The sequence below is a fragment of the Lissotriton vulgaris genome, chromosome 4_1, assembly GCF_964263255.1.
Source record: "Lissotriton vulgaris chromosome 4_1, aLisVul1.2, whole genome shotgun sequence".
NCBI lineage: Eukaryota > Metazoa > Chordata > Amphibia > Caudata > Salamandridae > Lissotriton > Lissotriton vulgaris.
In genome coordinates this window covers 668,065,654-668,090,573 of record NC_141691.1, presented here as the reverse complement: position 1 = coordinate 668,090,573, position 24,920 = coordinate 668,065,654, and the positions used below count along the sequence as shown (strand labels likewise).

The following is a 24,920-nucleotide window of genomic DNA, read 5'->3' as shown; positions in this document are numbered from 1 at the left end:
ATCGAATATTTCCTTATGACACCTCTGTCAAAGCCCTGTGGCAATGTATTTTCCTGGCACTTAAAACCTAGGTCTCGGAGATTGTCTTTGCAATTGTCAGAATTTGGCCACCACATTTACTCTCATTTTTTTTTTTAATACATTTTTTAAATTGTTCTCATACATGCCATCAAGAAAGCTCTAGGTGGGATTACTCCACGCCCTTCAAACAGGCCCTTTTAGAAACCGCCCTTGTAGAGGACCTGAAAGAGATAAAGAGTTCTCCCAGAGGTACGGCTGTATCCTGGTCCAACTCCTGTTCACAACACCTGGGAGACCGTATGTTACTAGGTAGGATCGGACCGACAGACCTCTGCCATAATCATAGGACTGATCTTACTTCTCTCTCTCCAGACCTCTAGTGCAGCCCAGATCTTATTGGCGCTAGAGTTGTCACAGGCCATATCAGATCGACTAATCCTAATGATGTTCTTTAAGCAATCCGCAAAGGAAGGAGGAGCTTCCGATTTCCAGGCTCTACAGATTTCCCTCCTGGCAATGATTACTACATTGAATACAAACTTCGAGGCTGGAACATTAATGCAATAATCCGGCAGGAGGCCAAAAAAGATTAGCCTTGCAATTACTTTGATCTGTACAAGCAGCGCATCCTCCAGGAAACCACATACCTCAGTCCAAAAGGAGCCAATCCCCAGTTGGGTACTTAAATCTGGGACAATGGTAGATCGTCGCAGTCACCTTAGATAGTTTCCCAGGAGTCCAGTACACTCTGTTAGCCATGTACAGATGGTTTCTCCTGAGATAAGCTGGTATAACCACAGCCTGTAACATAGTAAAAGAGTCACACCAGAGTTTCCGTAGACCATCCCCATTTTCGGAAAAGACACTGCCCCAGCGTTTCACCAACTCCAAATCTAGACGATCCCCTGTATCTATAAAGGCCCCATACCAGAATGATACTTCACGTTTCCATGGTCCTAGTCTAGAAATAGAGTCAATACTTGTACTCAGATCATCGTTGCTTTATGACTGTGTTGCCCACCATGCGGACAATTGATAAAACTTAAATCTCGTCAATGTGCCACTGGTTATGTTCGAAATTAAGTCCCAGATGATAAGTTGTGAATCTTTCTGGAGATCTCCCCACAGCCTAACACCTGCTAATCTAAGTGGTTGTGATAATTGCTCCTGGAGGCATTCGGGGGTACCTGGGGAATCCCAGATTGGAGCCTGTGCCGTATAATACGATATTCCCAAATTTTTCCTAATGTACCCCCAGTTATTTAGAGCAGCCAGTAGGATCTTAAGTCGGACTTTTTTGTAAAACTTGGGGTTGCCAAATTTATAGAGGAAAAACTCCTGTCCATGCAGGACATCAAATAGCATTCATAACCAAACAAAGGAAGGAGTAGCCACAAGGCGGAAGGTCCTAGTACTCAAAATAGAGAAATGTGAAAAAAAGAAAAAATATTTTTTTCTTTTTAAGAAACCCCTCACTCAACGACCTAGTCGGTGATATGCTTCATCATCGGGGTCCACCCAAGTGACCGAGTGCCACTTGGGTGTGCTGCGACGCCTGCAACTGCAGCGGAGCTGGTTCTTTTTGTGAGTGAATGTGTAAAGGAAAAATCGTAAATAACGAAGCAAACCACATTCACTGGATGATGTCATCAGTGATGTCATCAGTGATGTCATTTAAGATGTCATCAGTGATGTCACTGACCATGTCATGAATGATCTAATATGTGACATCATCAGCAGTGGATTGCGGGTGCGCGAAATATAGTTAGTACAACTAACTATATAGGAGCAATTTCAATGGTTTTGTATGAGTGAAATGTCCAGCTAACTATAACACTCCTAAAACTTATAGTTTTTTGAGTGAATTTCAAAGGTTTTTTAAAATCTAATTCCTAACCATATATGGCCTGTAACCTATGTTTTTTTCAGTGAATTTGCAAGGTTTTTTAAATTCTAATTCCTAACTATATAAGGCCTGAAACCTATGTTTTTTCAGTGAATATATATATATATATATATATATATATATATATATATATATATATATATATATATATATATATATATATATATATATATATATATATATATATATATATATTCGATCAAAACTGCTTTGCCACCAAAGAAGTTACTCGAGCCCAGGTCCTTTTCAGCGTGCAATTTATTAAGTACACAGAGTGTCAAACAACACCCGACGCGTTTCGGTGCAGCCGCACCTTGATCACGGGTAACGGTGTTTACTCATGTCACAATTTTAAAGTGAAAAAATTATATAAACATAGACGTAGGACTACTCGTCCTCACAACAGTTTCTCTTACCACTATATGGCAGCCATATTTAAATGTGTGGTGGGTACAGGTAGAATATACACATATATATCCACACGCCTTGTTGGGAACATTTTTAAGAGATTTACAATGTGTCTTGTAACATTTTTGGTGAATAAGTTACATGTGAGTGCCCAAAAGCAAAATAAAACGAAACAAAGTCACGCATTAGCGAGTTATGGCCCCAGTGGGCTAATGTATCTGTGCATTGATACATGTATCGTGACAATTCTGCCCCAGTGGGCGTAATGTTTCAATGTGCTGAATTGAGCCCCAGTGGGCATGAGTGTCTCTTTATAATGTCCTCAAAAACACAAGGTTTAGTCACAATTATTCCAAGTATAGAGTCCTGTAGATCCATCCAAACAAAAAACAGCTGCAACCAGTGGTTTTACATCATCCCTGTGTGGCAACATGTGTGTCTCCTACGAACATAAAGAAATAGTGACTTTAAAACATATACAAAGTATTCAAAAAACATCCACGACAGCTTCACATTCATGTTTGAATTAATGCAGTGATTCATATAGCTAGAGTATTGTAAGTGCAGTAGGTGCATAATATCGGCTCTTAAATTAAGTGGACAGCTAGCTCCTCGTCCTTATTCAAACCTAGGGGTTGTACAGTGTCGTATCTTATTATGAACCTTGATTCAAGCTGTCGCAGTTGCCTAAGTCTATCACCTCCTCTTTCTGACGGTGAGATCCTATCCAACGCACAAAACTTGAGTTCACTTAGACTTTTATCATGAAAGTCCTTGAAATGCTTGGCTATGGGATAATTCTTGTCCTCATTGGTTATAGCCCTCATGTGTTCTAACACACGTTTTTTGCAGGGATGTTTTGTGCTCCCAATGTAAACGCGGCTATACGGCCAAAGTGGTCGACCAAGCCTGTAACAAAGTCAGGGATGTAAATAGGAGTGATCTCCTCGTATCCAAGCCAGCAGGCAACAGTGAGGATGGAAAACGCGGCTATACGGCCAAAGTGGTCGACCAAGCCTGTAACAAAGTCAGGGATGTAAATAGGAGTGATCTCCTCGTATCCAAGCCAGCAGGCAACAGTGAGGATGGACCACTTAGATTTATCACGACATACTCAGACCAAACATGGCAGGTCAGAAAGAGTCTGAAGAAATTTTGGCATGTCCTCCAGTTAGATGAAACACTCAAAAAGGCTGTTGGTAATCAGCCCTTGATTACCTACAGGAAATGTCCGGCCCTGAGAGATGTGCTTTGCAGTAATATGGTGAAGGAGAAGGAAGACACTAGAAAGATAGAAGGATTTTTTACCTGTCGTTCCTGCAAAGCCTGCAAGAATAGTGTCAACAGAAAGGAAATAATTTTGTCCAGAAACAGCACACCCTTTAAAATTCTCAAACATCTCACTTGCAAGTCTGACTTTTGTGTTTATGCACTCCAATGTTCATGTCCACTTACGTACATTGGGAGCACAAAACATCCCTGCAAAAAACGTGTGTTAGAACACATGAGGGCTATAACCAATGAGGACAAGAATTATCCCATAGCCAAGCATTTCAAGGACTTTCATGATAAAAGTCTAAGTGAACTCAAGTTTTGTGCGTTGGATAGGATCTCACCGTCAGAAAGAGGAGGTGATAGACTTAGGCAACTGCGACAGCTTGAATCAAGGTTCATAATAAGATACGACACTGTACAACCCCTAGGTTTGAATAAGGACGAGGAGCTAGCTGTCCACTTAATTTAAGAGCCGATATTATGCACCTACTGCACTTACAATACTCTAGCTATATGAATCACTGCATTAATTCAAACATGAATGTGAAGCTGTCGTGGATGTTTTTTGAATACTTTGTATATGTTTTAAAGTCACTATTTCTTTATGTTCGTAGGAGACACACATGTTGCCACACAGGGATGATGTAAAACCACTGGTTGCAGCTGTTTTTTGTTTGGATGGATCTACAGGACTCTATACTTGGAATAATTGTGACTAAACCTTGTGTTTTTGAGGACATTATAAAGAGACACTCATGCCCACTGGGGCTCAATTCAGCACATTGAAACATTACGCCCACTGGGGCAGAATTGTCACGATACATGTATCAATGCACAGATACATTAGCCCACTGGGGCCATAACTCGCTAATGCGTGACTTTGTTTCGTTTTATTTTGCTTTTGGGCACCCACATGTAACTTATTCACCAAAAATGTTACAAGACACATTGTAAATCTCTTAAAAATGTTCCCAACAAGGCGTGTGGATATATATGTGTATATTCTACCTGTACCCACCACACATTTAAATATGGCTGCCATATAGTGGTAAGAGAAACTGTTGTGAGGACGAGTAGTCCTACGTCTATGTTTATATAATTTTTTCACTTTAAAATTGTGACATGAGTAAACACCGTTACCCGTGATCAAGGTGCGGCTGCACCGAAACGCGTCGGGTGTTGTTTGACACTCTGTGTACTTAATAAATTGCACGCTGAAAAGGACCTGGGCTCGAGTAACTTCTTTGGTGGCAAAGCAGTTTTGATCGAATTTGTGAGGGTCGCTTCCTCACTCGAGCCCGCCGCCGTGTGAGGCTGGGAGATTGGCGAAAATTTGCTGACGATATATATATATATATATATATATATATATATATATATATATATATATATATATATATATATATATATATATATATATATATATATATATATATATATATATATATATATATATATATATATATATATATATATATATATATATATATATATATATATATATATATATATATATATATATATATATTCACTGAAAAAACCATAGGTTATAGACCATATATAGTTAGGGATTAGCATTTAAAAAACCTTATTTTACTTGCACAAAACCATTGAAATTCCATATATAGTTAGATGCACTAACTATATATCGCGGACCCGCAATCCACTGCTAATGATGTCACATATTACATCATTCATGACATGGTCAGTGACATCACTGATGACATCACTGATGACATCTCAAATGACATCACTGATGACATCACTGATGACAACACCCAGTGACTGTATGTTTCTGTAAAGTTAAAATATGTCTTACATATTGAAGAATGAGTGTATGTATAAGTGTCTGGATGAAGGATTTAGTAGGTGCATGACTGACTGTATGAGAGAATGATTAAATGTGTCTCACTGAGTGCATGGGTTAGTGATTAAAGTGTCTTAATTTGGCAATCAATATTTATGTTCTTCTGTAAACTGCTGCATGTTTAAATCAGTAGCTATATCATTAACTATATGGGTTATTGAATGGTTGCCCAAGTATTTGTATGGGAGACTGAGTATGTGTGTGGGTGGCTGGGAGGTGTATAACTCTGTGCATAGATGTGTGAGCAGTTGATTCCCTATGTGTATGGGTTCAAAAGTGCATGTAGAAACAGCTGTATGGACAGTTGACTGTGTGCATGAGTATATTGGTGAGTGAATGGATATCTCAGTTCTACATGTTAAAGTAAGTACATATGTAAAACACACTCCATGTGAGAGTTGACATATATAAATAACTGAACATAAGAGCCAGTGAATGTGAGAGTGGCTGTATGAATCATTGTGAACTTGTATCAAGGATTGTATAAGAGAGTAAATATGTGTTAGTATATGTTTGAATAAGTAAGGTGTGTATAACTGTATAGTTGAGGAAATGGAGGTGGGATTGATTCTTTGCATGACTGACTAGGTGTGTGGGTAACTCCATGGATGTGTGACAGTCTGTGAGTGCCTGTTTACACTGAGTGTATCTAAGGTTATATTAGAGTCTGAAGATGTATTATCACATAAATGATATCATCAGTGATGTAATCAGTAATGTCAAATGAGATGTCAGTGATGTCATCAGTGATGTCATCAGTGATGTCATTTGAGATGTCATCAGTGATGTCATCAGTGATGTCATTTGAGATGTCATCAGTGATGTCACTGACCATGTCATGAATGATGTAATATGTGACATCATTAGCAGTGGATTGCGGGTCCGCGATATATAGTTAGTGCATCTAACTATATATGGAATTTCAATGGTTTTGTGCAAGTAAAATAAGGTTTTTTAAATGCTAATCCCTAACTATATATGGTCTATAACCTATGGTTTTTTCAGTGAATTTTCAAGGTTTTGTAAATGCAAATTCCTAACTATATATGGTCTATAACCTATGGTTTTTTCTGTGAATTTCATTGGTTTTTTAAAAGCTAATATCTATAGCTGTAAAATATATTCTTTATTAAGTGACGTATCACGTAGCCCGTGAGACGCCTCAGGATGCATCGCATAACCGTGACGTATCGTCTCTGCAGCGCAAACCAAACCCAAAACGTAAGCGCGCCAGAACACGCTTAAAGATATATATATATATTTTTTTAACCTTAATTAGACAAAATCCACACGTGCACATATCATAAACGTTCAAAAAACACAATATGTCGGACTCCCGTTACGCTGCCGGTTAGCTGCCCGGTTAACGTACCAGGAAGCACCTTTACCGCGAAAAATCGCAATTTTTTTTTTCACCCCCCAGGGAACTTTAATAGCCCCCTCATCAATCCTAGGGGTTCAGGAGGGGTTTGCCTTACCCCTTTCATTCATTTACACCTTTTTTTTTCCACCTCTTGTCTCTCGATCCCACAGAGAGACAAGATGGCGGCCGCTCCAGACTGTTTACAATGATAACAGCCAATCAGCTTCTCTACGGCGAAAAAAACGGATTTTTTTTTTTTTTTTCTTGGGCCCAGCGTGGCTCTATAATATCCCCTCATCAATCCTAGGGGGTCAGAAGGGGTCTACCTTGCCCCTTTCCTTAATTTCCCCCTTTGTTTTGGCCTCCTCTTGTCTCTCGATCCTACCGAGAGACAAGATGGCGGCCGCTCCGGACTGTTTACAATGTTGACAGCCAATCAGCTACTCGTCAGACTCCCGTTACACTGCCAGTTAGCTTCCCGGTTAGCTGCCCGGTTCGCGTACCAAGACGCGTCTCTACGGCGAAAAAATCGGATTTTTTTTTTTTTTTGGGCCCAGCGTGACTCTATAATATCCCCTCATCAATCCTAGGGGATCAGAAGGGGTCTACCTTGCCCCCTTTCCTTCATTTCCCCCTTTGTTTTGGCATCCTCTTGTCTCTCGATCCTACCGAGAGACAAGATGGCGGCCGCGTCGGACTGTTTAGAATGTTGACAGACACCGGAGAGCCAATCAGCTTCGCATCGCAAAGTTCCGATAAGCGAAAAGTACGCGAACCGGATCGCTGCCCGGAGCGCTGTTACAGATATATATCTTGATTTAAACGTTAATTTCTCAAAATCCACTGAAGCACATATATTGAGACCTAGCAAAGGCACATCGGGCTAACAGTCCCTACAATTTTGCCAAGTTTCGTGCAAATCCATTCAGCCGTTCGAGCTAAAAGTGAGGCCAACCGCCCTATGGAAATTAACATGGGAAAAACGCGTTTTGGGACCCCCCTTTTTTCTCGGCCCCCCCTTGACGAAACCCCCCCAAATTTCTAGGAGCTGCTCAGAAACAAAATGTGCCATTTTCCTGAAAATTTCAGCCGATTCCGTTCACAAACGCCAAAGTTATTAGACATAGAATTTTCAGAAATCCCATAGGGAAAAAATCCTAACTATATATACCTACTGGCTATCGCCAGTAGGTAATATATTTCCAACAAACAAAAGAGCCAACTCCGACTTATTTTCAAGTGTGGACATTTATTGGTCCGCGCCGCAGCATAACATCCACTCGTGTTTTCCTTACGCGTTTCAGCGTTTTGCCGCCTTGATCACAGGTGAGTTGGCTCTTTTGTTTGTTGGAAGTTTAAAAGTTCAGGATTCTCCGTTCCTGTTGTTTAAAGAGCCGCCCCGCATGGGTCGAGGGCCCCCGGTAAAATGGAGACTCTTTTGAAATTTATGATGGAGGGGGCATGACCCGCTCGTACTGCCACACCAGCTCAATGGACTTCCTCAGCTATATGGTGAGCGGCAGAGAGAAAGGGAGAAGGGAGAAGTGATTTTTTCAAGAAGATTATTCAGCGCTGTGGCATAATGAGGCATTGGGCTTATGAATACTTTTTCACGACATGCATCCTTTTTGAGACATTTAATTTCGTGACTGTTGCAGTACATTTTGGCATTAAGCAAACGAACTGTGCAATTATTCACAGCATGAAAAATACACTTGTGGTGCATGCTGGGGCCTGCAGTGTTTGTTACAGGCCACGTGACCACTGGGAGGAGATATAAACCACTCACCTGTGATCAAGGCGGCAAAACACCAAAACGCGTAAGGAAAACACGAGTGGATGTTATGCTGCGGCGCGGACCAATAAATGTCCACACTTGAAAATAAGTCGGAGTTGGCTCTTTTGTTTGTTGGAAGTTTAAAAGTTCAGGATTCTCCGTTCCTGTTGTTTAAAGAGCCGCCCTGCATGGGTCGAGGGCCCCCGGTAAAATGGAGACTCTTTTGAAAAAAAAAAAAAAAAAAAATATATATATATATATATATATATATATATATATATATATATATATATATATATATATATATATATATATATATATATATATATATATATATATATATATATATATATATATATATATATATATATATATATATATATATATATATATATATATATATATATATATATATATATATATATATATATATATATATATATATATATATATATATATATATATATATATATATATATATATATATATATATATATATATATATATATATATATATATATATATATATATATTCCCTCTCTTCCCAACTTGATACGGGTCTGAATACCCCCTTAATCCTGCTCTAATTGAGGCATACTGGACAAACCAAATAATATACAACTTTATATGCCTACCCCCTCACCTGGAGCAAAAAAGCATCTACGTCTTCAGGGGAATTGAAACTGTGCATCTTGCTGTTCTACATTACCTTAAGCAATGCAGGAAACTTCATTTGGACTTGTGCTCCCAGGCTTCTGAGCTCTGGTATTCTGGAGCCCAACTCCAACTGCCTCTGCGCCGTTCTACCCCCTATATCTGAACGAATTTGATAGGACCCAGCCTCAGGATGCAATGTCGATCCATGCAGGGACCTCCCCAAGATCAGCTCTTTCACCGCATAGGTCTGAAATTTAACTAAGATTTCCTGGGGGATTTCCTATCAGGGTGTATCTTAAAGGGGTCTCTGTGGACTCTCTGAATCTCTGATTCAAGGTCGATGTCCTCTCGATTTTTCAGAACTCCCTCTCGTAATAGTTTACATATAAAGGCCTTGATGTTGCCCTTCTCCACCCTCTCCGGGATCTTAAGGATCCTCAAGTTGTTTCTCCAGGCCTGCATTTCTAACCTCTCCATGTCCATTTGTAATGCTCTATTCTGTGTTTTTAAGGCCTCAATATCTTTCCTATTCCCCTGGACAGATTCCGAGATGGTCTTGACCTCAAGTTCAAGGGATCCAGTACGTATGCAGATGTCGTCCAGCTTTGATTCTAAAGCTTTGCATTTATCGTGTATACCCTTCTGATTCGCCTCAGATATAGCGAATTTAGAGAGCAAGTCTCCCCTTAGAGCCTAAAGAAAAGACCCAAGCTGTAGTTCATCTCCATCTATTTTTTTCTCCCCCAAAGGCTGATACTACAAACCCCTCATGCACAAACTCTGGACACAATGGATCGGAAGGACTACTTTCGATAAATTCTAATTCTTGTGTTCCTGATAGAGTGGATACTGGAACGGTAGGAGTAGCAATGGTAACAGTAGTAACAGTAGCGTCAGTAGTACCAGGGGTAGAGGCGCTGGGAGTATTAGTAAGTGGATCGCAATGAAGACTGGGCGAGGGAGTGATATCAGAGGTGGGAGCATCTAGTTGGCTCACAGCATTCCATGTATCCATCTCAGATTCCTGACTTAGCACCTTTTCTTTTGCGGGGGGTCGCAGGCACCCACCCTCTCGAGCACTCCTTAGAATCCAGGGCACCCTTGCTCTTAACTCGTTCCATGCTGATGACCGAACCGCTCCGTCATCAGCCGCGGTGGCGCTGTGCTGATGACGGAGCGGTTCCGTCATGGCCCGGCCGCCGCGCCTTCGCGGCGTGTTCTATTTAGCGGGCGGGGCCATGACGGAACCGCTCCGTCATGAGCACAGCTCAACCGCCCCCTAAGCGCTGCGGCGGCTATTTGAGGGGTTAAACTCAAACCGGGACTGGGACCGCAGCTGGTATCTATTTTTCGCTGGAAAAGTCGCAGGGGGAGGTACCTCTGCTCAGGAGATAGAGGCAGGGGCAGACCCCTCCTTTCTCTTGCTATTATTTCTAAAGAGCGTGACTCTCTGAGAGTGTTACCTCTCACCTCCAGACTTTGGACAGCCACTTGCCTCCTCCTCCTCTCAAGAATGTAGCCAAATCCAATGCCTGATCAAAAGATGGAACAGAGTCCAGTGAAAAGTCAAAGGGAACAAGAGCCATGCACCCCTGTTCACACCCGCCTGATAACCCCCTTACCGGATACACACTGAGGACGAAAAACACACTGAAATGAGGCGTCTAGAACTGAGCTGAGAACTGAGCAGCGTGGAGTGTCTCCGCTGATAAGCCCTCGGAAACAGGTCCGTGTGACCGCCGCCTGTACCCGGGTCCAAAGCCTGGCTCGGCGCCCGAACCCGCACTAGATCATCGGCCCTACTACAGGCTCAACCTCCGCCTCCCAAACCATCCGGGCGTCCAGGTCCAAGGTCCTAGCGCCCGCCGTCAGCCGCGCTCCACCCGCCGCCACCCCCGCACCTCAAACACCTCCGATGGAGTAACGCAGGATACTCTTGGAGGAAGAAAGAAAAAGAAGACACATCAAGCAGAGTGGCCACACGAAGTCCAAAACAGATGCCATGTCCTTACCGGGTAGTTCTCATTATGCCCAGCTCATCTCCATAGCAAGCGTGGTGCTGCTCCCGGAGCTCCTGCGACTAGGCGCTAGCCCGCTGCCATGTTCCTTCCCGTCCCGGCGTTAACCTCATTTTGGTCCTATTTTCGAATCACTAACGGCCACATGCATCAACCTATTTAGGAAGTGCAAACAGTGCGAATCGGTAAATTCGTCCGTTTGCGATTCCTAAATACGTTTTTGGGATGCATCATACATTTTTGTGAAATTCGCTATTTTTTGCGATTTCCAAAAATGCGATTGCTTTTAAGGAATCGCAAATTTGCGATTCCTTAAAAGCAATGCATGATTGTTTTTCAAATTGCGAATTAGTAATTGGGGGGTGCAAATTACCACGAGGTTGAACCTCGTGGTAATTTGCGAAAAGTTATGAAAATGCTCAAAAATGCATTTTTTAAACTTTCATGTTACAGACACACATGTCCTTAGGACATGTGTCTGTGAAACATGCACTTTAAAATACATTTCATGGGTGCGGGGGGGGGGGGGTCCTTTGGACCCCCTCTGCACCCTTGGAATGCATTAACAAATTGCGAATCGCATTTTCAAATTCGCAATTTGTAAACGCCTTCCCATTGACTCCTATGGGCCTTTTGCCCATAGGAATTAATGGGATTTGCGAAATCGCAATTAGGAATTCGCATAATATTTGCAATTCGGTAAAAATTGCGATTTTTACCGAATCGCAAATATTATGCGAATAAAATCATGCATCCCATTTTGCGATTCCTTATTTGCGATTCCCTAAAAATCGCAAATAAGGAATCGCAAAACCTTACAATGATGCACGTGGCCGTAAGTTCGCAAATGCTCCTACCAGGCTCAGCAGTGTTTGTGGTGCGTTTGCCAGACAAGTGTTTACACAGAGGTATATCCATGTCAATCGATTAAAGATATCAAGGGGCTTAACCGATATTGCAGGTGAGTAACTTGTTCTTTCAAAACAGAGCTGTCTAAAGTGGTTTTAGCAGGCCTGTATTTGATGCCAGGATAGTGGGTTTCTACAATGAGTCTAAGGAGAACTTATTTTTCGCCGGTGGGTGTCCTTTGCATCTACGATCTATATAGATGGCCTGGACCTATGCTAAACATCCCAGTGTTAAAACGGCAAACCTTCCCTTTTGTCTCTGGTAGGGCGAGCCCAATGATAACCAAAGCTAATGTTTTCAAAATCTTTTGTTTCTCTATGTTCTTACCTGTTTGATCCCGTTGTATTATTTTGAATTGATTATATTTCCTAAAAGAAATAAACGTAATGTTTCTATTACAACTGCGTTCTTTTAACTAAGTGATCCACATGTGAGATTGAGAAAGAAAAAAAGTTTACTTACACCAAAGACAAGATAACTATTATAGATTTTCGACGTCTATTTATTAACTTTTCTGTGTTTTTTGTTTTGTTTCGTTTTCTTTTGTGTTTCAGAAAACAATAGCTCAAGTTTTAGTTCACCTTCACAGGAATGACTATGTAGCTGCAGAGAAATGCGTTAGAGAATCCTACAGGTATGTAAAAAGCTTGACTTTACTGAAAAGAAAGTACAGAGGAACATTATTTCTTTCTTCTCGCTTTACTAATGTTAAAGACAACAGACATTCAGAAAAGCTTACAGAAGTCCAACACGTGTTTAATTCAAAAGCAACCAGCAAAGCATCAAATATTCTAAGTGATAAAGTAAGCGAGAGCAATAAAACATTTTTTTTTTAAAAAGCTGGCTTCAATTTATTTGCAGTTCTCGCATTGCGGTGCCAAGTTCAGAGTGCGGTAACGCTTACTAGAACAGTTGAGCTAATTGTTCATCGTCCAACACGGGAAAGGTGAATTTAAATAGTGTAAATGTGCCATAAAGGTAAAGTTAGCGTAATTTACGCAGGTATAGAAAAGAATTTGTGGTTTGTTAATACAACAGAAAGGTAAATGAAATGTACGTCCTAAGGCTCCCTATTTTCACGATGAAGTGAAAACTTATAACAACTCGGTAGCAAATAGCGTGATTGCTTCAGTTTAAAATTCTTATCTGTTACATTTTTCATAATCATTTTTGACAATATAAGACAGATATGCGTGGCCAACACCTTTTTTAATATCAACATGTTGAAAGATGCACAAACGAAGCAAGATGAGTAACTTCAAAGAAATAGTAACTGGTAGGACTGTTATAATTTTCAACACCTTACCAAGATTCAGTGATGGTTCTGGCTCATTCCGGCAGTCAGTTCCTATGGTAGAACAGATCAAGGTAAAGTTCATATTTGCTCAGAGCAAGCCCTGCCACCACCCCCAAAAAAACCATCAGTGGGCAAATGAGTTCAGATCCAGCTTGAAGAAAGATGATCGTTTGGCGATTATATCTGAAACAACAGCAATAGGAGTTGTTCTCTATTCAGAGTAATCACTCTGTTCAACAAAAAGTCGCTCCGTTCAACAACAAGTACAGTTCAGCTTTCCAACAACTCCCCATTCCTCAGCAATGAGATACCCCACCAGGAGCCAGAAGCGTGGGAGGCAGTGAAGAGAGTAGCTAAGAGTCGCAGAGGTTTGCTGTATTCTGGAGACTGCGGTGGTAGCAGTGAGAGGTGATAGGTGCATCATTGCACCGCTGCAGAGCAGCCGATGGAGCCAGTGGACCTTGGAGGTCCGCCTTGCTTTTCCGGAGGCGAGGAAAGAATAGTTCTGGTAGCCTAGGGCTCACTTCAGGCATAGAGTTGGGCACTGGTGGGCGGACGTCTTGTGGGGGTGTCGAGTGCTTGCGCTGGGATAAATGAATTCACGTTGGCAGTCCTCAACACGTCACAGATGTTATGATGATGAGCAGAACAAGATATTGGCCCGCTTGCAAGGCCGTATGTTGGACTTCATCTGATGGACCTGGTTAAACACCCAGTCACCGGGTTGGAGAATGTAGCAGGCTTAAGATGGACCGTTGGGTAAGGCACCTAGAATTTGAGAACTGAAACTGTACAGACAGCAAATTAGTTGTATGTAGTATTGGAAGACCGCATGATTTAATTGCCAGTTTAACATAACAGTTGATATGGGTGGGTTTAAAGATAACCTTATAAAACAACCATAACTATCTTATAAGAGATCACTGCGGTTCTTTGGACAGCTGTGGACCTAATAGACCATGGAGCTAGAGGTAAACCATCGGGCACTTCGTTTGTGTTTCGGAGAAGATATTCGGTATTTTATATTGAAGTGTTAAATTATTCCTCTCTGCCTTTCCTGCTGACTGTGATAGGCACAATGTGTTGATTGATCCCCAATGCTTTGTAAATCTCCTGTGCTACTGTTGGGTAGTAATGATTCCTCAGTCACTTGAAAAGCAATTTGGTATTTCAAAATGGTGGATTAAGTCCCCAAGTAAGAGTTTGGCCACAGTAATGGCATCTGCTCTTGCACAGGAATAGGCTTCCACCCACGCCAACAACATGCAGATAATTATGAGCACATAGGAATAGGAGGCACATTTAAGCATCCGAATAAAGTCCATCGTGAGATAGGCAAAAGAGCCCAATGAGAAGGGGGAGCAGGTTGGGCTTGGTCTTGATTTCCTTCCCAACAATAAGGAAATTTAGCAAATAGCACAGGAATGACAGTAGTTCTGGGCAGTAAGAGGAAGGAAGGGTGCATGCCAGTAGGTCCCAGCGGCCATGATGTCCCTTCCAACATGGGCTGCTCCATGATAGAACTGTACAAGGTTGGAGAGTAGACATTTCGATGAACCTCCTGCCTTGAACTCACAGCTTCAGCGACCCAAATTCTTTTGATCTAGTAATGTTTTTCACATTAGGGAGCTTACTCCTGCAACAGAGACAGATCCCTTAGAGAGGGCACAGGAAACAAATCGGTTTGTACTAAATACATAGCATCAATGGTTTGAGACCAATCCCGTTTTCTGGACGCAGTTCTTAACTGCATTTCTTCAAGTCACTTCATCGTGAGGGTGCTGATGTGCAGCACATTTCACAACGGATATTCTATGGGGCAATAGTAAACCTTTTAATAGATTCTATACATACAAGCCATTGTTTAGAGGGTGTACCTTTAGAAGTCAAGATACCCTTCTGCACCAAGAGAAGCTCAGAGCTATGCCTGACTCCACACACATACTTTGAATCTGTGAACACATTTACAATATTTTTTTCTGCCACAATGCGGGCTCGGGAAAGGAGCTCCAAGCTCAGTTAGCTGAGTAGATATCACATTCGGAAAGTGGCTGCTTGCTACAGTTTAGGGATGGCATCAGCCCTTTTTTACAGTAAGTGGTGCTTTCCAGTGGAGATCTCATGGTTTAGAAAAAAAACTGGATAATGACAACATTGCAGTTTCTCATTTGTAGCCTTATGTCGCTCCTTAGCTAATTTGGGGAGAAGGCAGAATGAGTCCGCTTTGCAGTAATTTAGGTTACCAGAAGCCAACAAAAAATCTTCATTGTACTGGACCAAAGTAGATCCCTCAAAGACCAAAGTGTCCAAATCATTCTTTAAAGCTTGCGAAAAGATCAACTGTTACTCCGTAAAGCTTTGAGGGAGCAGAGAGGTTAAAGGAGGATATCAGGAACTGGTGGAGTGTGAGGCCTTCATTGTCGGCATGACTAAAATGAGGGGACATCTCTGCTCTCTACTTTTGAATCCTTTATCTAGAAGTCAGTCTGCAATCTTCCTTTAACTGTCTCAGATAATGGTGGGGCTGAGGCAGAATGCACTCTCAGTCTAGGGTGCTCCACAGTTGTGGAGTCTTCATCTCGTTTGGAAATTCACACTCTTCTGCCTAGCACTCTGCTGTCAGATGCTCGCATTGCACGCGTGTGTGTCACTTCCTTGTGCTCCATCTGCAGCCGAGACCGCTGGTGCTGCTCTCTTTCCTGGTTCATCTGGAGGTGCACTCTCCAGCCCCATGGGGAAAACATTGAGTCCTCACTCTCCTTCTATTTACAGTGTGGGTCAACTAAATAGGAAGGAGGTGGAGCAGTAAGAGAACTAGCGTTGACTTTGTCCTTAAGGTGACTATCTTGGTATTCCAGCCTCTTCCCATCCTGTTTCATACCACAGACTTGGTGTTTCTGTTTGTTTGCTTCCTCATGCCAATGTAAGAATGTTCAGCTTCTCCCTTCATTTTTAGGATCTTCCATATTCGTTTGTAGGTCCCTAAGTTATCTAAATTGAAAGTGCCATGTTCAGGAAAATATTTCTTTCTATCCTCATTAGTTAACCCGCCACCCCCCCCCCCCCCCCCCTGTTTGAGAAATTTGCACTTGACTGTACGAATATTGGTGGTACATAACGTGGACAGAATTCCACGTTCTGTAAATTAAAGTAGATACTTGGAAAATCTCATAGACAGAAAATAGCCATCAACATCAAAAATTGAAAGTGCATACTGCCATTTCAATGAGCCAGAGCTTCAGCTCATGGTCAAATGGAGTATGTAGTGCTAAATTCCAGGCATTTCAGCACTACATTTATACACTTATTCTCAATGCATTTGAATGGAGGAAAGAACACATGCTACAATTGAACTACATATAGACACTAATGAACAGGTGCCTATCTCGCCTCGTGGGAAGAATGAAGAAGGTACAGTAAGCTAGAATACAAAATTCTCACTTGTTATATTTGCAGTTTGTGCTTTGCTGTGCCAACTGCAAAACAAGGCTGTGCTTACTGATCCTCAGCTAAATGTTAATTTAATAACATGAAAACAAAATGGCAGTTAATGGCATATAAAATATGTGTAAATGTGCAATAATACTAAGGCTTTAGTGTGCTTTTATGCATCTATAAAACAATTCAGCAGTTAACTATTATAAACAAAGGTATATGAAATTTTACTTCCTCAATTACCTGATTTTTGAATCATTATTGCCATGCCGTGTTTCCATTTCTTACAAATAAACAGATTTGATGTGTGCAAATGTGAGTTCGATTTTGTTATTTTTGCAATTAGTATTCTAATGTTCAGTCCTGTAGCCATGTAGGTTGTCGTAGACAGAAGTGTATGTAAGATTGTAGATGCATGTAAAAATGTATTTTGTACTGCTGTGTAAGAGTGTTGCATATTGACCTTTTTGAGATAAAGTAATCTCAACTCAGCAATTTTGATAAAATGTGAATCTTTTTAGCCTACCAGGATTTAATGGAACGGAGGACTGTGCAGCCCTGGAGAGTCTTCTGGAAGGGTATGACCAACAAGACCAGGATCAGGTGTCTACTGTCTGCAATTCTGCACTTTTCAAATACATGGACAATGATGTAAGTTAATGTTTTCAGGTTGTATATGTTGCTTGAATATGGCGTTTAGCAAAACCGGGACAGTTGATTTAATCAAACACTATGGTTGGGATCAAAGTTAGGAGTCGGGGTCTGAGGACTGTCTCAAAATTCAATATTTTTTATACATTTCTCAAAGTATCATAAAACAATTTATGGATCCTCTTTGGGAGTGGAATGTGGGCCTAGTCATGAATTAAAAACAAAAAAAGGGATTGTCCCCAGGACACAGCGTCCTAGTGATTTAGAGAAATGGAGAGATACAACAAAGAAATAATTATTTCTTTATTTAAGAAACCCCTCACTCACCAACCTAGTTGGTGACATGCTTCATCATCGGGGTCCACCCAAGTAGCCGAATGCCACTTTGGTGTGCTTTGACGCCTGAAACTACAGCGGAGCAGGTTTTTGGGATAGTGTGAAAATGATGTAGGTGAGTGGACTAAACATGTCTTTTTGGTGTACTTTCTAAAACTGTTATTTGGAGCAACAAGACACAATTTAAAACCAAGTGAGATACTTAAAATGGCTCTATTGATCAAGAAGTATCAGTCTTTAAGTGCAAAGATTGTTGGTTAACATGTTTCAACCTTTTCGTGATAGTACAAGGTTTTCGTCAGAACTAAGTGCATTAACCGGGAGGTCTGCGCTTGCTGAGGCGCACCCTTCCCAGGTTCACCAATTTGCCAGACCGTGTACTTACGGTTAGGCAGCCTTACAGCCTTCTGTGTAGGAAACTAATTGGAGTTTCGCCCCATGGACACTGTGGGGGGCTGGTCATAGATGCATTGTTCTATAACTGTAGAGCCCGCCGGAGAACCTGCAATGTGGCACTCGGAATCCTGAGGCGATGACAAATGCAGGTGGGTCTCGACCATGCATTGACACAAGGTGGGCCAGTGGTTAAAATGTCCAGATTTCCGGCAAGGAGAGTTCGTGATCACTGTATTTGTTGTGTGTGCGGTGTCCTGACTGCTGAGTGTTGGCGTCTAACTTTATGGCGTTTGGGAAACAGGCTGCCCTCCGCCATGTGCATTTTATTGGGGCCAATCACCCAGGACCATTGTGGTGTCGCTGCCTATCTGTGGGACTAATCTGATTTTTCCCATTTTTTTCCGTTCCAGGGAAGACCTGGCTTGGCAGTTCGGGCTGGACTGTTACCATGAGGAATAGGGTCAAGACTGATTTGCATATGGCTGGGTCTGAACTGGGGTGGCGAAGTGAGCCAAAGAACAATGATGGATTCAACCCAGATCTGTGACTGGGGGTGAGTGTCTGAAAAGTTTCAGCGCTCTGTCCATCATCTAATTGTGTTTGCTTTGTTCGCCCTAAGTTGGCAAGGTATGCCCAGACGTGAGTCCCTTGCTCACTGTTAGAACTGGGGGTCTCTAGTTGGCAGAGGTAGGTACCACTGTCCAAATAGGGACCCTTGCTTCTAGTCGGGGAAAGGAGGAAACACTCTTTGATAACCTCTGCTCACCCTCTGGGTAGCTTGGCACGAGCAGTCAAGGCTTATCGAAGGCAATGTGTAAAGTATTTGTACCAACACTCACAGTAACACAGTAAAAACACCACAAACTGACTCCACAACAGTTTAGAAAAATAAAGGTATATAATCTAAACTACAGAAGACCAAAACAACAAAAATCCAACATACACAGTTCAAGAATATGGTTTCAAAAGAGTTCTTAAGGTTACGTTAAAATAATCCACAGTTGCGTGAAAAGTTTATAGCTGCGTCACGTTTTGCCAACAGCACCTTTCAATGCGAGAAAGTTCCAAAACAGAAGCTAGTGCAGTGGAAAACAAGCGATGCGTCACTCCTGAGACCCTGGGGAGGTAATGCGACAACCCCGCTGGACTTAGCGGGCGTGTTGCGACAAATCCGGTCTGTATGGGGAGGGAGGCGATACCTTGTATCGATTCCGGTGCGGAGGTTCCGTAGGAAAATGCTCGCAAAGACACAATGCGATGATCTTTAGGGACTGTGATGATCTCCGGCGTGGCTCAGCGACGATCTTTCACTTGCAGTCCCGTGATGCGATGGCTCTGCGATGATTCTCGTAGCAACGTGATGTGGTGATCTCACCCAGCGGCGACAGGCTCTGCGACGATGTTCGCAGTGACGGAAATCTTCCCGCAAACAAAGGATTCAACGTCTTCAGGCAGCGGCGACAGGCGCTGCGACGATCTCGGTCTTCGTAGCGGCTGGGATTTTCTCGCTATGCCGGGGATGCGATAAAATGTGCAGAAAGTTCCTTAAAAGCTTGGTTTCCAGCTTCCCAACACAGGTACAACTTCCAGAGGCACCACACATGGGTCAAGCACTCAATGAAGGACAGAACTCTCTCAGTAGAGTTCAGGGAAGCTGGGGGTGAAGTCCTTTTGTTCCTGGGACTTCATAACAGGGAGGCAGCTCTTCTCAGGCCCTTGGAGATTCCATCATGCTTGGGGACACAGCACAAATCAAAGTCCTTCCCCTCTCCTTGGCAGCAAAGCAACAGCAGGTCAGTCCAGCAGAGCAACAGGAGGACAGTCTTCCTTCTTCAGTTTCAGCTTTCTTCTTGGCAGAGGTTCCTTCTTGATTCCAGGATGATCTAATTTTCTGTAGTCAGGGGTCCTGTACTTATACCTCTAAAATTCTTTGTTCCCTTTGTGCAGGAGGGCTCTGAGCCCGGTCTGAACAAGTTCTGGGTGTTCCTTTGAGCACTTTGTTTTCCTGGTCTCTGCTTTCCTTTCAGAGAGAGGGTCAGGGTCGTCAGCCGCCCAGCAGGAGGTGGAGCCAGCATTGTGGAAGGCAGGCACAGCCCTATTCAGGCCCAGGTGCTATCCCCTCCCACCACGCATGATGCAGATGCAGTAATTCAACCTAGGGCTGACTCAGCCAGCGTCCTGGGGGCTCCCCAACCCCTGTCCCTCTCAAACCAGACATTCAATTCACAAACAGGCCAAGGCACACAGAAATGTCAGACAAGAGAACAGCAACTTTCTAAAAGTGCTGTTCACAAACACAGGAACCTTTCCTAAAAGATGTGTTATTAAATTCTGAGTTCAGGGATACCAGACTTTTATGTCCTGCATTGCTCCCATGGGAAGATATGCTGGTAGCCACTCTAGCCAGCATTCCCCATGGTAGCCTATGGGCAAGGTAGCCTTACAATAGTAAACAACGAAAATGTCTGCCTTTCACTACCAGAGCATGTCACCTGCACTAGTACATGCTCTACCTTTATCGTACACTGCACCCTGCCCAAGGGGGTACCTTGGGCCTTCCGTAGGTGTGACCAATGTGTACAGAAAGGGAAGGGTTAGGGCTGGCCAGTGGGGACACTGACCAGGAGGACATGGCAGTTCACAGACTGCACACAGGCACTGCGGTGGGAGGCCTGAGACACCATTTTAGGGCTACTCATGTGGGTGGCAAAATCAGTGCTGCAGGCCCACTAGTAGCATTTATATCACCAGCCCTGGCACACTTAGTGCACTTTACTAGGGACTTCTAGGTGATACAAATATGGCAATCATGGATAACCAATTACAATCACAATTTAAACAGGGAGCACTTACACTTTGACACTGATCAGCAGTCGCAAAGTGCCCAAAGCAACTAAACCAGCAAAAACGATATCCAGCACATCGTCAAAAATACAGGAGGCAGAGATAAACCACGGGGACAGGGGAAACCATGCCAAAGGTGCCAGGTCTAACACGTGTGCCCTCCAGCTGAAAGTGGGGAGAGCTACCCACCCTCTTAGGAGTTCTTTTCACTAAGACGAAAGAATCTGGACAGACCATCAGCGTTGGCATGTTCTGTACCAGGGCGGTGTTCCTTCCTAAAGTCCATTCCCTGTAGGGAGATGGACCACCTCGACAGTTTTGGGTTCTCACCCCTTATCTGCACTAACCATTTGAGGGGCCTGTGGTCGGTCTGAACACGGAATTGAGTTCCAAACAGGTTGGGCCTCAGCTTCTTCAGAGCCCAGACCACAGCAAAAGCTTCCCTTTCAATTGCACTCCACTTCTGTTCCCTGGGTAGTAGCCTCCTATTAATGAAAGCCACAGGTTGGTCCCAGCCCTCGTCGTTTATCTGTGAGAGTACTGCTCTCACACCATGCTCTGAAGCGTCTGTCTGCACTATAAACTCACTGGAGAATCAGGTGCCTTGAGCACCAGTGCTGTACACATGGCAGTTTTCAGGGCATCAAAAGCGGTTTGACAGGCTTCGGTCCCATTCATTCTCTTGGGCTGCTTCTTCAAAGTCAGCTCTGTCAAGGGGGTTACGATGGTGCCATACCCCTTGATAAATCTTCTGTAATACCCGCTGAGACCTAAGAAGGCTCTCGCAGCTGTCTGGGTCTTGGGGGCTCCCAAGCCAAAATGGTATCAATCTTCACCTGTAGGGATGCCACCTGGCCGCTCCCCACCTGGTGTACCAAATACACCACAGATCCCTGCCCTATCTGGCACTTGCTTGCCTTGATAGTGAGGCCTGCCTTTTGCAGGGCCTTTAACACTTCACAGAGGTGTTGCAAGTGGTCCTCCCATGTGGAGCTGAGCACAGCAATGTCGTCCACGTATGGGGCGCTGAATTCCTCCAGCCCGGTCAGTACTTGGTTAACCAGTCTCTGGAATGTGTCAGGGTCATTCTTCAACCCAAAGGGCATGACTCGAAACTGGAAGTCCCCCTTTGGCATTGAGAATGCAGACTTCTCGTTGGCCCCCTCAGTTAAGGCAATCTGCCAGTACCCAGAAGTTAAATCAAACGTACTGAGGTACCGGGCAGCTCCCAACCGATTCACAAGCTCATCAGCTCTGGGGATGGGGTGTGCGTCAGTCTTTGTGACCGCATTGAGCCCACAGTAGTCCACGCAAAACCGGAGTTCTGGAGTGGCACCGGGCTCAGCAGCTTTTGGTACCAAGACCACTGGGCTCTTCCTTGATGCTGGCCCTGACCTTGTCAGCTACCCTGTAAAATTTCTGTTTCACAGGCAGACTATCTCCAGTGTCCACATCATGGACGCACCAATTGTTGACACCTGGGGTCAGGGAGAACAGGGAGGCAAACTGACACAACACTTGGTGACAGTCCCTCCGCTGTTCTGGGGTCAAGGTGGGTGAGAGGACCACACCATCCACTGACCCGTCGTGCTCCTTGGCTGCCAGGAGGTCAGGAAGAGGGTCACTTTCCTCCTCCATTCCAGCATCTGAAGCCAGAAGCATTGTCACTTCAGACTTCTCAAAATGGGGCTTGAGGCAGTTCACATACAAGACTCTCAGGGGCTGCCTGGGAGTCTTCAAGTTAACCAGGTAGGTTACTTCGCTCTTGTGCTCCACCACCTCATATGGCCCAGTCCACTTGTCTTGGAGCGCACAAGGCCCAACTGGCTCCATCACCCACACTTTCTGCTCAGGTTGAAATTCGACCAGAGTGGTATTCTGGTCGTACCATCTTTTCATTTCTTCCTGGCTAGCTTCCAGGTTCTCCTGTGCGGGCTTCCTGAAGCGTTGTCTGGTTGTTGAAGGCCAGCACATAGCTGAACACATTTGGGGGTGTCTTCCCACGGGATTTCTCCCACCCCTCCTTCACCAGTGTGAGAGGTCCTCTAACAGGGTGGCCATACAGGAGTTCAAAGGGACTGAACCCTAAGGACTTGTGAGGCACCTTCCTGTAGGCAAACAGGCATGGCAGAAAGATGTCCCACTTCCGTCTCATGGGCTCCGCTAGGCCATAATCATGCCTTTCAGGGTGCGGTTGAACCTTTCAACCAACCCATTTCCTTGAGGGTGGTAAGGAGTGGTAAACTTATAAGTTACCCCACACTCCTCCCGTAGAGACTTCATGTACCTAGAGATGAAGTTGGTACGCCTGTCGGAGACCACCTCTCTGGGGAACCCCACACAGGAAAAGATCCCCATCAATGCACGGCCCACCACGGGGCTGTGATTGTACTGAGAGGGACAGCTTCCGGGTCCCGGGTGGCATGATCCACCAAGACGAGGATGAATCTGTTACCTAAGGCTGTCTTGGGGTCCAGGTGCCCCACGATGTTGATGTCCACCCGCTCGAAAGGGGTGCTCACTACAGGAAAGGGTGGAGGGGTGCCTTGCACTTCCCTCCGCACTTGCCACTGGCCTGACATGTTTGGCAAGATCTACAAAAGGTACCGACGTGCTTCTTCATCTGGGGCCAGTAGAAGTGGATGACAAACCTTTGGAAGGTCTTGTCTTGCCCCAGATGTCCTGCGAGAGGCACGTCATGAGCCAGACCCATTAGGAAGTTCCTGATGCGCTCGGGTACCACCTGCACACGGGCTGCAACGGGCTCAGCGAACTTAGGCTCACTATACAACTACTCATCCTCCCAGTAAATGAAATGATCCTTGGACGCTCCACCTGCTGCCTAGTCTGCAGCCTGTTGCCGCACACCAATGAGGGAAGGGCACTCTTTCTGCGCCTTGCAAAATTCCTCCCTGGAGGGCCCACCTTCTTGCTGCCAATGGGTCAGCTCAGGTAGCTCCCTTAGTTCAGCCACCTGTTCCCCGGTAGGCTCCAGGGCATCTCCCTCAGGTTCTGCTCCTTCCTGGGCCGTGGGAACAGCCGGGGCGGGTTTCCAGAGCCCCCTACCTCTTCCTCTCCTACCAAGTCTCTGGGCCACTGTTTCAGGCTCCAGTTCTGCTGAATCACCCTTAGCTTGATGAGCTTGGTGCTCCACATCCTTCCATGGAGAACTCTCCAGGTCATTACCTAGCAGACAGTCTACAGACAAGGCTTCACTGACAACAACCTCCAAGAGACCAGAGACCCCCCTCCACTCAAAGGGAACACACACCTCTTTGCAGAGGCGCACTGAGCTGTCAGCTGCCACTACTGGGCGGAGTACATTGGGAATAACCTGCTCTTCAGACATCCACTGACACCTCACGGATGTCACGCTGGCTCCTGTGTCTCTCAGAGCCTCTATCTCCCTCCCATTGATGATCCCCTTCTGCCCTTATTTCTTACTGTTAGGGGGCAGAAAGGTTTCCTGGACCATCTCTTTGTCTCCTAAAGAGACAAGGGTCACAACTGCTAGGCTCTCCTCCCCACTAGAAATCAAATCCCCTCCCAAAGATACACTTACTAACCCTGGGGCTGGAGCACCAGTGGGTGCTGGGGATTTCTTAGGGCACCTATTGACAACATGTCCCACCTCATTGCAGTGATAGCAGGTAGGGGGACCTCTGTTATCCTTTCTGACCCTAGGGGGCCAAGGCTGTTTGGGTTTGGGGGGTTTGTACTCCTTTCCCTGTTAACTATTTTGGAGCCCTTGAGAAAACTC

General features: G+C 44.1%; 1 protein-coding gene across 1 annotated transcript in view; it reads left to right on the top strand.

Annotated features, from left to right (window-relative positions):
- The window catches only part of NAPG (NSF attachment protein gamma), a 161,914-nt gene that overhangs the window by 99,194 nt on the left and 37,800 nt on the right, over positions 1-24,920 (top strand). Inside the window, exons 10-11 of the mRNA XM_086964936.1 lie at positions 12,756-12,835; positions 17,455-17,584. Coding sequence (XP_086821062.1) covers positions 12,756-12,835; positions 17,455-17,584 — 210 coding nt within the window. The remainder of the gene's footprint in view (positions 1-12,755; positions 12,836-17,454; positions 17,585-24,920) is intronic.